Source organism: Populus euphratica, unplaced genomic scaffold (assembly GCF_000495115.2).
Source record: "Populus euphratica unplaced genomic scaffold, PopEup_1.0 scaffold6.1, whole genome shotgun sequence".
Taxonomy (NCBI): Eukaryota; Viridiplantae; Streptophyta; class Magnoliopsida; order Malpighiales; family Salicaceae; genus Populus; species Populus euphratica.
The window spans coordinates 4,514,097-4,528,899 of NW_011499849.1; the positions used below are offsets into that span (position 1 = coordinate 4,514,097).

Here is a 14,803-nt window from a genome sequence, read left to right on the forward strand (position 1 = left end):
AAATACATCAATACAAAAGATAAAAAAAAGAATAGATGAATCTTTGAAACTTAAATATATAACAAAAAAATCATAAAAAAAACTATCCAAATAGAATAAAAGAGAGAATGATATTAAACTAAATATAAAAATAATAAAAAATATTAAAAAATATTAATTTTAAAAAATAAAAAAAAATAATACAAAAAGAAAAAGCCATGTGCTTCTAGTCCTGGCAAGTCAAACTAGTTTACTTGGTACATTTTGCTAGGGTTTGTGTGACTAGATTTTTATTTGTTTTTATTGGATCTATGTCGTTAGATATCAAGTATGTATAATTTTTAAAATATAAGGATTAAATTAAATTTTTTATATAAAATTTAAAATTATCATATATTTATAATGTAATTTTTATTTTATATATTTTGGATAAAATGAGAGGAAAAAAAAGGGAAGGCCACTTGTTTTTAAGTTGAAAGAGATTTCATCAAAAAATATCAAAACGCCCAACAGATTAGTTAATGTTATGTTCATATTTATTTTATTAAAAAGAAAAGAAAATAAATTATAAAATTAAATTTTTAATTAATTTAATATTTATAAATAATTTTTTTTTAAAAAAATCTTATTACACCCCAAACCTTGTTAATAAAAAATCAAAGTGATGGCTTGAAAAAGAAAAGAAAAATCAAAGTGATGGCTTGAAAAATCTTTTTGTTTGGTACCTTCACTGTCAATGTCAAACGGTAACCATTTCTAAAAATAAGAATAAGGAGTTGACACAACTATCTAGGTGGTGGCCAAGTGGTAAAGACTTGGAACTAAGGGGTTTGCTTTCTCTGTGGTCTCAGGTTCGAGTCCTTGGTTGCTCATATGATGGCCACTGGAGACTTACATGGTCGTTAATTTCAGGGCCCGTGGGATTAGTCGTGGTGAGCGCAAGCTGGCCCGGACACCCACGTTAATCTAAAAAAAAAAAAAGAATAAGGAGTTGACACGTTTCTTTCCCTGAGTATGAACCCTAATCTTTGAGTTGCATATATTTTTTATAAAATATAGTTGATACATTAAAAAATTAAAAAAATAATAAAATATCAACCCTAATCTTCCTCTCTCTTTTTTTTTACTCCGTAGTAGAATTTTTTTATAAAAAAAAAAAGACAAAAGATTTTCATGTAATATCAAACCATTAAAATGAAAGAAATCTAACATAAGTAGTTTACAAAGGTTGCCGGGGTAGTTACTGCCTACTTATACACATTACACGTATGATTTATGTTTTTTTCATTTTTTTTAAATGAAAGAAATCTAACATAAGTAGTTTAAATCATAAGACATACAGTTAAAGGAGATGAAGTCACAACAACAATGACAGCAGCAGCAACAATTTAGGGGTGGCATTTGTATCACTGTCCATAGAATTTTGAAAAGTCCTAATTCACCGGATGTTTTTGACACAACCCGGGTAAATTACAATCAACATTTTCAATATGTTTTTTTTTTTTTTAACTTTGTTCTATATATGCGACCAGAACACGAGAGGGACGTTAGCTTCCTGACAAGTCTACCAGGAGGATCAGAGAGACTACAAGTCTTCTATGCAGATTTAAGTGAACCCGGCGACTTTGATGTGGCTATTAAAGGATGTACTGGTGTCTTTCATGTAGCTACTCCTCTACCTCGAGATTTTGGAAATGGAGAAGCCGAGGAAGTAGTTATCCAAGGAGCAGCTGATGGAACATTAGGAATCTTGAAGGCTTGCTTGAATTCAAAGACAGTGAAACGAGTTGTGTACACCTCTAGTGCATCAGCGATAGCTCTTAATGACAGTGGCGTGGAAATGATGGATGAAAGTTACGAGCGATGTTGATTATATCAGAGCTTCAAACTTATCCATAGGTCCTTACTTTATTTCCAAAACTTTAACGGAGAAAAGAGCTCTTGAATTCACAGAAGAATATGGATTGTGTTAGGTTGGTTGCCATTAATATACAACAATCATTAACTATTGCACTAACCATGTATACTCATCCAAGATATCAAAGGTTGGCAGCCACCATTATTGAATGAGCTAGAGTTGGTAGCCACCAATGTTGACAACAAACCAAGAAGAGCTTCCATGAATGCCTATAAATAGAGGCATATATGAGAGAGCAAGACGAGAGAGAAAGAAAAAAGTCAAAGATGTGAGAAATGTAGAAGAGAGTGGGCTGCCATTGCAGCACAAAAAGAGAGAAATAGAGTGAGGTTGAGAGTTGCTCAAAGAGAGGATGATTCCTCCTCCTCTATTATTGTAAATCTTGTACTCTCCCTACATAATGCAATGGCTTCTCCCGTGGATGTAGGCGGTTTTGCCGAACCACGTTAAATATTGTGTCAGTGTGCTTGGCCTCCTATGAGCAAATATCAGTACATCACCGGTCGGAATAGAACATGGATTGGACCTTGTAACTTTAATACCAACCTATATTCTTGGCCCCTTCATTTGTCCAAACATGCCTGGTTCAGTTAACACATCATTGGCGATGGTGCTGGGTTAGTGCTCTTTGTTGTTTAGAACATTTGTTTAATTCGAGTGTTTCTTTTATGATGTTCTGAAAGCTGTTGATCTAACGGACATCATCTCAGGTGATCAGGAACAGTACGAGTTACTCATCAACACATCTATGGTGCACATTGATGATGTGGCCAGGGCACATATTTTCCTCCTTGAATATCCTGCAGCGAAAGGGAGATATATTTGTTCTTCAGACATAATAACAATTGAGGAGATGTCTAAATTTCTTTCTGCCAAGTACCCTGAGTACTCAATACCAACATTAGAGTGAGTAATTTCTATTCCTTTCTGCAACATTCTTCACTTAATCTTCAACATTGAAAATTAACCGAGTGTTCATGTTTCTTTTCGGGCAGATATTTAAAGGATGTTGAAGGCTTTAAAATCCCTGGTGTATCCTCCAAGAAACTACTGGATTCTGGTTTCAAATTTAGGTATGGACTCGACGAAATGTTTGATGGAGCCATTCAATGCTGCAAAGAAAAGGGTTTTCTCTAGCTCAAATTCAGGACAAATTACCCTGGGTAACTGGGTTGGAATTGAACTAGAACAGTGGTAACTCCTGTCATGGATTAATTGTATTTGCCGTGTTTCTGTAAATGTTACATCAGAATGTAAAAGTGCAGAATTATTCCTATTTTGCTTTTGATTTTTAATTCTAAGAACACATCCACTTATTATTGTCTCACTCCTAAACTTTTACGTAATTTAATGGCTTGTATCTAGCAAACATAATTTCTTTCTGGACTTGTTTCCTTTCTATGATACAGAGGAATAAATGTGAAGACTAGATTTCTTGCATAAACCACAGACGGGAATGATAGAATCAGAGAAGTCCAAACATATGTCAAGACTAGTAAGGCGAAAAGAGGAGATAAAGGAACAGTATTTCTTGAATTTTACTGTGAAGCAAATTGATTTTCTTCTTGGGAAGACTGCATTTCTTGAATTTTTCATTGTTTGAAGTGTCTTAATCCTATTCAGTGAGTTTGTCTTCAATTCTGAGCTCTTCTATAGAAGGGGCGTGGTGATTCAATTCTGAGCTCTTCTATACCACCAGATCTTGCCATTCAAATTAATTAATTGGTAGGAAATCTCAATCTCATTATATGGTACAGCCTCATGCTTACCATTTTTGCTGAAAGTTCAATCTCACTTGCTCAAGAGACTGCACACGCCTACTGGCTGTCTGGATGGTATTCTGTTCGGATCTTCTAAAATCCGACCTAGCTTCCTTTTGTAGGGCCGGGTCATATTGTTTGGGCTCGCACCAGAGTCTCCTTATGAGGCTTAAGTCTGGATATAATTGGGCCTGGATCCTTTGTACCTGGACTCTAAGCATCGTACAGACCACTTCAGAAGATTTTCCTCGACAAAGAATCAAACTGGTTTTCAACTCCATTTTCTCTTCTAGTTCTCGAGCGAAAGACGCAGCAAGGAGACTCGTATAAAGGCCCCGCCATTTCTCATCATTATATCCAAAATCAAAACTAAGATTCAGAAAAATGGATCAGGTCCTCCCGATTGCACTCATCTCACTCCTTCTCGGTACTGCAATCGCTCTTATTTTCTTCAAGAACTACTTCCTCAAAAGAAAATCCGAGATTGGATCCATCTCCGAACCCGGACTTCATTCGGATCTTCATAAAAAACCTCCTAAACCTACTCACCAATCCAGAAAACCTCACACCAAACCTCACTCGCATGCCTCCTCCGACAAGGTAAAGAAAATGATAATTTTGAATTTGAATTAATTCTTTTTTCTTCCATGTGAATTTTATTGTTTTGATCGCGAAATGTGCAGGATCATAATAAGAAACATCATCCATTGGATTTGAATACTTTGAAAGGTCACGGTGATTCTGTTACCGGCCTGTGTTTCTCTTATGATGGACGCAGTTTGGCTACCGGTAATTTCTTTCAACTATCATTATTAGTTTTAACTGTTAAATATTTATGAAATTATAATTTCTGGTTCACTCTTACTGATTCGGTTAATAATTTTATTATTATTGTTTTGTAAAAAAAAAAAAAAAACAGCTTGTGCAGATGGAGTGGTGAGGGTGTTTAAATTGGATGATGCTTCGAGTAAAAGTTTCAAGTACGAAACCGAAGCTTTTCTTTTTCAGATTATGTGACCACTCTTTTATTTTATTTTTTAGTGCTGATAATTAATTTGTAGGTTTTTGAGAATTAATGTGCCAGCTGGAGGTCATCCGGTAGCAGTAGCGTTTTCTGATGATGCATCATCTGTGGTAGTAGCGTCGCAAACACTGTCTGGTTCGTCTTTATATATGTGGGGAGAGGAAAAGGTAAAAGCTACCGATGACTCTAAGCAGCAACCAAAGCTTCCGTTGCCTGATATCAAATGGGAACAGCACAAAATTCATGAGAAACGGGCTGTTTTGACCCTGGTTGGAACCGCTTCTACTTATGGGAGTGGTGATGGAAGTACGATTGTGGCCTCCTGTTCGGAAGGTATATGCTGATTTGTTTTCCTGGCTTAGATATTTAATCCTTTTGAGTTCTAATAGTAACATATAAATAAGCATCAATGAGTTGATGGTTTGGCACACTATTGAAATGGTATGAATGCTAGGATTCTAACGTTTTACTAACCTTGTTAGACTAGGAAAGGTTGCCTAAGATTTGGATGTGGTTGCAAACTAAGTATTGTAGAATAGTTATGGCTTTGAAGTTTGAAGCATGCCTCAGAAGTAGAATTTTTACGAGGATCAATAGTTGGATAAAATTTAATTGTCAGCAATAACACAAAATGTTCAGATAATTGACTTTAGTGGTTTCTGACATTTTGGATTTTGGTATATTTGTAAAAAACTTTTTTTTTCTTTTGCCTCAAAATTGAAACAGTTTCATCCATCCATTCATTCAACCTTAATTGTACATCACTTGCATCTCACATGGTTTCAGCAATGAATCTCCATGATTTTATCGTGGATATAATCCAACACTTTTCAAACAGGTTTCTGTCTGATTAGCTGCCATCAGAACATATTGATCAAGGACCAGACATCACTAGCGTCTATACAGGCTTGTGGATTCTAGTGGCCAATCCACTACATGGAGAATGATATTATGATTATTTTTTTTCCCATTACATTATACCAATTGCATAACACCATTAATCTTAAAAGAATTGCCCATCAAATTTGCAATTTTAAATTATCAAACCGAGCACTTGGAGCAGAAAAATCCAAAATCTTTGATTTACACTTCTTTTGTAATTGTTGTTCTTTCTTGGGTTTCAGAAAGCAACACTTATTATATATATTTTTTTATTTTACTTTCCAGGTACTGATATCAAAATTTGGCATGGAAAGACAGGAAAGGTTTTGGGGAATGTCGATACAAATCAATTGAAAAACACCATGGCTACTATATCCCCAAATGGGCGTTTCATTGCTGCTGCAGCTTTTACTGCAGATGTGAAGGTGAACATCTTTTATTACTGATAGAAGCATATTCTTGGGACTCTGTAAGCGATGTCCTGAGTTTGTGCTTAACAACAGGAAATTTATTCACACAATGCACCATATGATGTGATTCCTGATAGAGTATATGGTGTTGAAGATTCTTAGGCATAAAATCTTACAGCATTTGTGACACTCATAATACTTCCCAAAAATGATTTAATTTTTCATAGAAAGATTTAGCTAGTATGTAATATGTATAGATGTGAGCCTAATATGATAAACATAAGCCATCAGTTAGTATTGCTGCAAGATTTTGTTTGATGACCTTAACAGGCTTATTAGTTTAGGCTTGTTCACAAGTTTGCTTATGAGTCAATATATCAGGTCATGTCAAGAGATTATCCTGCCTCTAATGAATTACAACAACATTGTCATCTGTCACCACATATGGATTGAGTCTATCATCTTCAATTGCAACTGTTATACAAAAATTATTTTAAGAGGCGCCCGGAATCCGATCGCAAGCTTTAAATTTAACATTCTGGTAGCAGTTGAAAATTGACTTGCGATGTCGGTTCTAAATTTTATTTGGCAGGTATGGGAGATTGTATATTCAAAAGATGGTTCTGTCAAGGAGGTTCCAAAGGCCATGCAACTTAAAGGGCATAAAGTATGTGATCTATAAAATAATTTAACACAAATTCATCTATATCTTGTTAAAGCTTTGCTGTTATTTTTTTAATTTTTTCCGTGTTCTACTTGCCCTCTTTCTTTATTTTGTTTCTGAACTTCATGGATATGTGTCATATTTTTATTTAGCATAAAAATAGCTATGTAGTTTAATTTAAAATCAAATCTATGATTGGACCTGTTTGAATAAAGTTGAATTTTCTGAACTGGGATGCGCATTGGTAAGCAGTGATAAAACATTGGTAACAATGACTAAATTATTGTGTGATATGGTGTCATACAAGTTTATCCTAGTAGATGTGTTCAGTCTTTCTGCAGTTGTGGATATGAATTCTCCTATAAATGGAATGATCTCTTTTATCATTATTTTAGCCTTATTATTTGAACTATATTCTACTTTTGGTCTTGTTATCATGTTTCTCACTCTTATATATCTAGGATATGCTCTTTTTTTTTTCTCATCTCAAGTTAATTTGATGTTCAGAGTGCAGTAACATGGTTATGCTTCACTCCAGACTCAGAGCAAATCATCACAGCCTCCAAAGATGGTTCGATAAGAATTTGGAACATCAATGGTATGTCCTGTGAAAGTGAAAAATCTTTCATTATGTACTTGAAGTAGGAGTGCCTTAAAAAGTTGAAAATTAGGGCTGTTCAATGCTTACTGTAGGTGGGTATGGCCTTCTCAATTTTTGGATTTTATGTCATGAATTGAGACAAATCAAAGATGATTTCTAGAGAATAATTGAAAACCTAAGAGCGTTGTGAACTGGCAGTTCAGACTGTGCAAACTTTATCTTTGGATGTTATGTCAGTTTTATCTAAAATAAACCCCAATCAGCACTCTAGTCTGCAGAATCTACAGAATGAATGATCCTCAAACATTTATGTTTTGTCAATAACAAGAATTGCTTTCTGCTTCGATATCTCTTTAAAGTTCTTGTGAAGTATCTAACCTATAATACAGGCAAGACTGTTATTGACATATTTTGCTTTTGAGTTCTGGAATAGATTTGTTTGTTTTTAATTCTCTTCACCTTTGAATGATTGCAATTATTTTGCAATGTGTGTGTATTTGTGTGGCTTCTGTGTTGGTAACCATATGATGAAGATCATACTGAGTTCTTTTTTATTGATTTTCTTCAAGTTCGTTATCATCTTGACGAGGATCCGAAGACTTTAAAGGTGTTTCCGATTCCACTTCATGATTCAAATGGTGCAACTTTGCATTATGATCGTCTCAGTTTATCCCCTGATGGAAGGATATTGGCTGCAACACATGGCTCGATGTTGCAGTGGTTATGTGTTGAAACTGGAAAGGTTTTGGACACGGCTGACAATGCCCATAATGGTATGGTTTTGGTTCCCTTTATGTGACTTTATTTTAATATGTTCCTCTGCGGAGTGGTTGAAAATGTAAAGATCATATTGCTGTCCTAAATACATCCATTATCTTAGTACGAGTAATTGCCGATGGACACTGTGACCGAGATCTTGATGCAGTGGCAGATTTGTCCCCAGTGCCCAAAAGTCCTGCTTTCATCTGGAAATCGTAGCCTACATTCTTAACAACTTTTGTTTTGAGAAATCGGACAAGTTAATTCATTTGAGTTTAATTTAATTAAGATTGTTTTTTTCTCAACATGTTGCTTGCAGTTCACTTTAATTCATGATCATGAAAAAGATTTCATTATGAATGATTTTATTCACTATTGATGTTCCACCTCATCGGAACTGCTGCCTCGTGTTTTTCAAGGAGTCAGACTTGGCGTGTTCTGTAGTAAATAAGCACGGGTAATATCTTGGTGGATATTATACTAATGCTAGTTTACTGTGCAGGTGACATCACATGGATTGCATGGGCACCTAAACCTATGCCAGCAGGTGCTCATTTAACGAAACATCTTTGTGGTTATTCAGTTCGTTTTTCAATTACCCTGTGCCATGCGTATCTTTTTAGTTTTCTTTGCATTTCACTCTAGGAGTATATAGGAGAAACAAGGCAATGAGTAATGAGAAAGACTTGAGGCCATGATTTTTGCCCATGCATTTTCTGGTTGTAATTGCATGTGATTGATAACCACTTCTGTTGGCCTCCAGGTGATGGACAGACCTTCGTTTTGGCCACGGCCAGCGTGGACAAGAAAGTGAAGTTATGGGCAGCTCCACCGCTTAAATCATCGTGAAGGGATCATTTATTCCGGTGATAGATATGAAGCTCTTGACCTGACACTCTCATAGATGATTAGCCTTTAGCTTCATGAGTTGAGCAGTATGGTTCGCTAAGGTTCAGTAGCATTAATTACTTCGAAAGAGAGTTGAATAGAGCAAAAATCCCAGCTGAGTTTGAAATTTTTGAAGTTGCGAAAAAACTAATCATTGTATGGCTTAGATAGCCTGATCTAACTGAAAAGTCTTGGTGACCAAAATGATCTGCATACAAATAGGTGTGGCTTTGAATGTGTGATTATTATAGTTTTTTGAAGTTGTTTGTTTGTGTATTTCAAAAGGTTTTTTGAAAAAAAATTTTGAAAAAAAATTGAAAATTTATGTTTTTAGATTATTGATATTAAAAATAACTTTTAAAAAATAAAAAATATTTTTTTGATGCATTTATAGATAAAAAACACTTTCAAAAGTAATTGTAACCATACCTCTAAACATGTGCTAAACTACTTTTTTTATCATATCGTTCCTGACAAAAGGAAGAGAGCTCCGTTTACCTTTGTAACTCGTCCGTTAATGCTCCGGGTTGTTCGGGAAAAATGAAAACGCCCACCGTGGGGCTCGAACCCACGACCACAAGGTTAAGAGCCTTGCGCTCTACCAACTGAGCTAGACGGGCTTGTTGGAACGTTTCGAGTTTTTATATAAATAATAAGAAACGTCTCTACCGAATATTGAATGCCTGTATTTCATGGCATGGGGTTCTCCAGGCCACACGCATCTCGAGGAGAATAAAAAAAATCTATCTGACGGATGGTGACAAGAGTTTATTGGTTACCCTGTCGACAAAAAAAATTGGGGTAAGAAGATTTTTTCATGGATAGCTGCAACCATAGTTTTAAAACCCGGTCTGGCCCGGCGGGTTGACCCGGCCGACCCGGGGCTGGAACCGGGCCGGGTTGATGAAAAAATAAGGTAAGCTATGACCCGGCCGACCCGGCGGGTTGACCCGGAAACCCGGACGATCCGACAAAACCCGGTCAAAAACCCGGTGGTAACCCGTTGACTTTTATTTATTTTTTTATTAAAACGACGTCGTTTTGAATTTTTTTTAAAATAAAAATTGACCCGGCCGACCCGGTCAAAACCCGGAACCCGGACCTTGGACCGGGTCAGCCACCAGACCGGGTTTAAAAACTATGGCCGGAACCAATCCTAAGGGGTTGATGTTGTAATTTAAGTGTTAATCAATTACAAGGGGCTGGTATAAGGGTTAGAAAGGCATATTTCTACTTCATGGAATTTGGCTAATATATAGATTATATTTTTAAAATCATTCAAATATAAAATTTAATCTCATCAATATTTATACAAATAGTGTGAATCACACCAAATAAAACTAAAAAAAGATTTAATTCGTGAAAATGAATAAAAAAAATCCAATCCAAGAGTTTTGTGATGATTTAAGGGGATAATAATAAAAATTAAAATTAAATTTTGGTTTGAAAAAACCTTCTTGTTATTGTAAGAAGAACACAAGGGGAAAGAAAGAGAGTACATGTGTGCTCAAGAATTTATCATTCATGAATTTCCCTCATCGTGGATGGGCACTGATATTTCTGAGCATGCACAGAAAAATAAAATTCCGCTCCGTGGTTGCTGTTGGACACTAGGAAATATTATAAAATTTATTAAATTAATACAGGTCAATCTTGATTAATCTTTTAAGTTGAAATAAATTATTATAGTTAATTTATAATTAATTTAATATTAAAAATAAAATTAAAAATTAACAAGAGTTATTAAAAAGTAAATCAAAAGTTATTAACATATTAAACTACCAACCTATATGAGATTTAAATAACCTTATAAAAAATATAAAATTTGATTCTTAATTAATTAAATATTAAAAAATAATTTTTTTAAAAATAAATAATTAAAAAGAGATTCAAAAAATAATCTTTCAAGTTTGCAATCATGTTTATAATGAGAAAGTAATATCATAGAAATAAAATATAATAAATTATAAAATTTAACCTAATATTAAAAAATAAACTAAAAAAATCAGTATTTTAGTAAACAGATTTTTGCGTGTAGGTGAATCGTGTATTTACCTCCTCTTTTAGTTTTTTTTTTTTGTGGTTAATGACCAAAATCTTAGATAATGAAAGTCATTGCTCGTCAATTTATTTATATTATGGAATACAATCCTAATCCTAACAAGACCTTTATATATTGACAAACCATTTCAACTACTAAAAAATATTAATAATTCAGCAAAATCAATGGATCAAAATATTGTGTGCTAGCGATATATATATATATATCATATCTATTTGGAAGTGCATACATATTTTATTGTATTAGTATCAACCCATTATTACTCATCAGGTTGGTTTCAAAAATAATAACGGACTAATTTATTTTCAGAACTTTATTTATTTTATGAGATGAGATGATCAACTAATTATAAAGCATCATATAGAAGTCTTGTTTTTATAATTATAATAAGCGAGTATATGAAATCTTGCAACCACACCTGTACTCAACTGCTCTCCTTTTGCAAGATTAACTGCTTCCCACTCAGAATCAAGCCCTGAACAGTTCCATAGTTCATAAATGATTAACAGAAGCCAATCTGTTTAAATACAGATAACAATAGCTCTTAAGCTTTAAAGCAAAGCGGATCCGCCATGAACAAGAGCTGTGTGAGAAATTACACAAGACTAGGTTTTTTTATGAGAAAATCGTGAGCATTAGATAAATAAAAGGTTAATTACCTGGTTGTTGAAATCTTCCGTTTCTCGAAAGAACTAAGAGAGAAAAAATTAATAATGTAAACATGTGTTTATTTCTATTATTATTAAATTTTAAAAAAAAATTTAATAAATAGAGTTACCGAACATAAATTAATATTACAAAATCAAATATCTTAATTTACATATCTTTTAATTTTTCCAATTAATTATACTAAATAATCTTTGCAAGTCCAATAACGGGACTCTTTCAAGTAGTGAATTCATTAAAAAAAAACCATCTAGGTGGTGGCCAAGTGGTAAAAACTTGGGACTAAGAGGTTTGTTCCTTCTGTGGTCTCAGGTTCGAATCCTTGGTTGCTCATATAATGGTCACTGGAAGCTTACATGGTCGTTAACTTGAGGACCCGTGGAATTAGTCGTGGTGCGCGCAAGCTGGCTCGGACACCCACGTTAATCTAAAAAAAAACTTAAAAAAAAATAGTATCTTGTTATTCTATAATAATTTTTTAGTTTTAAAATCAATAATTGCCGGAGCTAGCATGATCTATTCTTACATAAGGACACCTTAATCCATTTCCAACGTTTTGCTCTCTAGGCCAGACGACGACTCGCCAAAATTTTGTTCTTACATTGAGCTGGCAGGAAAAAGAGATGGCGTCTTCCCTCCCTGAAAAAAATAAAAAATAAAAAAACAATGGTACTTTGCCATCAGACATGACAATGATTCTGTTCCTTGCTGGAGTGAATTTATACATCGATCTCCATGTATTATCCAATTTTAGATAGCTATATAAATGCACATGATTCTAGTCATATACCATAAATTTGCAAAATAGAAAATGACTACGAGAAATCAAACTTTACAGCAATGTTCTCGCTCAAGTTTTGGCTCCTTCGTAACCAGAAAGCTTTTAGCTTTATCATCTGTAAACTCTCTGCTTATAAAAACAAATTATAGAGAAACACAAGATTAATGGCTAAGATAACGAATTCTTAACAATAACAAATAAGCAATACAAGAATTAGAAAGAAAACCTGTCTGTGGCTTCTGACTTTGAAATCAAAGCGAGCCCTTCAGATACGAGGGATTCACAGAAATTACCGAGCTTTTTCTCTCGCCAGATATTGAAAAGATGGTGAAGGAAATCATTGAATTGTTGGTTCCTGCATGGAAGTTTCAGAATTAACAAGCTATTGTAGGGTTTGCTTGACAGTAAAAAATGATTAACCTAGCCTAGGTCCATAAATCACCATTATACCCAGGCATTTGGCTGTAAAAGTCAAGTAACGTGTGGGTAGATATGAAAATATAACACACATTCATCCAATGAGTACTCGAAGTTATGCCTTACATAAGTATTGCGAAAACAGAAAAACCAGTAGTTGATGGAACAGGCTGTCAAAATAATTGGATCAATGTTCTTGTTTCCCACATGCAAGCTATGGAGAATTTAGACAATATGACAAGCTTTTCTTTCAAGAATGTAAGACTATCCCAAGACAGGGATGGTTGCTAGGCAGCAGCGTATCAATAACCTAAAATATTTTCCGAAGTCCATTTGATTAGACCATGGGGAAAATGCATTTGAAACCTCAAATGATGCATAGTTTAGTAAATAAATCTCAAATATGTAACACAATGGAGTGGTTGAAAGCAGCAGCAGAGTTGCAGTCAGAGAAATTTGACAAGTCTAAGTAATTAACACTAAATTACAGACGTAAATCATAAAACCCATAATTATCCTAATAGATAAACTAATCCATCCAGAAGAGATATAAGACCTACTTGCTCAAGCATGCAACCTTTGTGAAGGGCAAGCTACAGAGCATAAATTTCAGTAAACTTCAATTAACCTACAAAATTTACAGCTCATGTCATCGACATAATCTTAATCATGCATTATTTTTTTAAGCTAAAGGACAAAATATGATGAAATTACATATTTTTTTAAGCTAAACAAAAAATATTATTGGTAACAAAAGGTTAGATTGTTTTTTAAAAAAAATGAGCGGGGAAATGCATTAAATAAAAAAAAAGATCTTGAATATTGTGTTTTAATCTATTAAAATTGTGATTCACACTAAAAACTATATCATATCTAATATTTTTTAAAAAAATTATTTTATAAGAAACAAAAAAAATAAAAAGTTTTCAAAAATCACCCTGAAAAAAGCCCAAATGCATGAGGCTAGTGGCTCAACATGTTTAATCCTCTAAAAAAAACATTCAAGTGCGCGAAAACTGAATCTTACTTCTTCTTTTTTTAAAGTGTGGATGACTTATTATTCATCTCTAATTTATTTTTAAAAAAATAATCAGGAGATGTGTTATATATCTGCATGAATTATGGTTATTATAGTGATGGGCTAGAAAAAACGAGGCAAACTCATTTTTCCCATGAAAACTGATATTATAAGCCATTTCAATCAAAAAACAACTCGCAAACACCTATAAAACCAATTTATCTACCTAAGAAACCCAAAAAAGAGTCATAAAACATGAAATCAAATTGAATTAGATTTTTCTTTTTCAATTTTGATTTATTTTTTTAAGCAATATCAAAGTTTTAAACAATCATTATTAAGCTATTTTCATCAAATAAAACCTATAAATACATCAATTAATCTAATGGCCGGAATAAATGAAGACAATGTCTCTCTTTTTATTCTGAAATCTAGTGAAACTTTCCCTCTCTTTACAAACCAGGAACTAGAAAATAATCAAGATAAAGTTTTATATCAAAATTAAATTTAAAAAAAATATAAGGGATGGAAAAATTGTAATTTAGAAAATTAAAGAACTAAATTGAACCTTTTGCACTAATTTTAAACATAACATCTATTTCCGGTGCTTTTCTAAATCAATTCTTCTTCTTTCAATTTTGTTCGTAGCCAACAAATACAAAGTAATTGGTTATTAATTTTGCAATCAAAGAAATTAATTGATGGAAAAAAAGTTAGGAGATAAAAAAAAGAAAAAAAACACTGCTGCAATCAATCTTACATTGTAAGCATGTAAACAATGTTGAGCACTGTTACAGATCACATAAAAATTGTAGTTTAGTTTATTTTGTTATTGTCATGTTATTTTGTAGTTTAAAAAATGGCTTGACAGGACGAGAACCCAGACTGCTGTTTTTTTCCTTTTCTCTTCCCGCCTTGGTTGCTAAGAATTCAAAAATATATATATATATATATATATATATATATATTTTTTT

At 33.5% G+C, this 14,803-nt stretch overlaps 2 protein-coding genes, 1 long non-coding RNA gene, 1 other non-coding gene and 1 pseudogene across 4 annotated transcripts; 3 read left to right on the forward strand and 2 right to left on the reverse strand.

Annotated features, from left to right (window-relative positions):
• LOC105120809 (vestitone reductase-like) overlaps positions 1–1,754 on the forward strand; it is a 10,225-nt pseudogene extending 8,471 nt beyond the window's left edge.
• On the forward strand, positions 1,502–3,034 carry LOC105120859 (vestitone reductase-like). The gene is made up of 3 exons (XM_011019235.1): positions 1,502–1,844; positions 2,608–2,803; positions 2,893–3,034. The coding sequence occupies exons 1-3, from the start codon at positions 1,502–1,504 to the stop codon at positions 3,032–3,034; spliced, it is 681 nt and encodes a 226-aa protein (XP_011017537.1).
• Positions 3,035–3,886: 852 nt separating this feature from the next.
• On the forward strand, positions 3,887–9,139 carry LOC105120810 (transducin beta-like protein 2). Its single transcript, XM_011019190.1, has 10 exons — positions 3,887–4,257; positions 4,341–4,446; positions 4,577–4,637; positions 4,719–5,014; positions 5,849–5,988; positions 6,566–6,640; positions 7,145–7,235; positions 7,808–8,011; positions 8,500–8,544; positions 8,761–9,139. The coding sequence occupies exons 1-10, from the start codon at positions 4,042–4,044 to the stop codon at positions 8,844–8,846; spliced, it is 1,320 nt and encodes a 439-aa protein (XP_011017492.1). The 5' UTR covers positions 3,887–4,041; the 3' UTR covers positions 8,847–9,139.
• Positions 9,140–9,432: 293 nt separating this feature from the next.
• Positions 9,433–9,505, reverse strand: TRNAK-CUU (transfer RNA lysine (anticodon CUU)). The gene has a single exon. It is a non-coding gene; the product is annotated as a tRNA-Lys (tRNA).
• A 2,943-nt stretch (positions 9,506–12,448) lies between these two features.
• On the reverse strand, positions 12,449–13,411 carry LOC105120811 (uncharacterized). Its single transcript, XR_841431.1, has 3 exons — positions 13,372–13,411; positions 12,621–12,749; positions 12,449–12,520 (listed from the first exon to the last, which is right to left on the reverse strand). It is a non-coding gene; the product is annotated as an uncharacterized LOC105120811 (long non-coding RNA).
• Between the last annotated feature and the right edge of the window lie 1,392 nt (positions 13,412–14,803).

Bases quoted from the DNA above. Each gene is read 5' to 3' on its own strand.
- LOC105120859 (XM_011019235.1), top strand. From the start codon at position 1,502: ATGCGACCAGAACACGAGAGGGACGTTAGCTTCCTGACAAGTCTACCA. The intron at 1,845-2,607 runs GTTGATTATATC...ACATCATCTCAG, and splicing joins GGATGAAAGTTACGAGCGAT to GTGATCAGGAACAGTACGAG. The intron at 2,804-2,892 runs GTGAGTAATTTC...CTTTTCGGGCAG, and splicing joins TACTCAATACCAACATTAGA to ATATTTAAAGGATGTTGAAG.
- LOC105120810 (XM_011019190.1), top strand. From the start codon at position 4,042: ATGGATCAGGTCCTCCCGATTGCACTCATCTCACTCCTTCTCGGTACT. The intron at 4,258-4,340 runs GTAAAGAAAATG...CGAAATGTGCAG, and splicing joins CGCATGCCTCCTCCGACAAG to GATCATAATAAGAAACATCA. The intron at 6,641-7,144 runs GTATGTGATCTA...TTTGATGTTCAG, and splicing joins TGCAACTTAAAGGGCATAAA to AGTGCAGTAACATGGTTATG.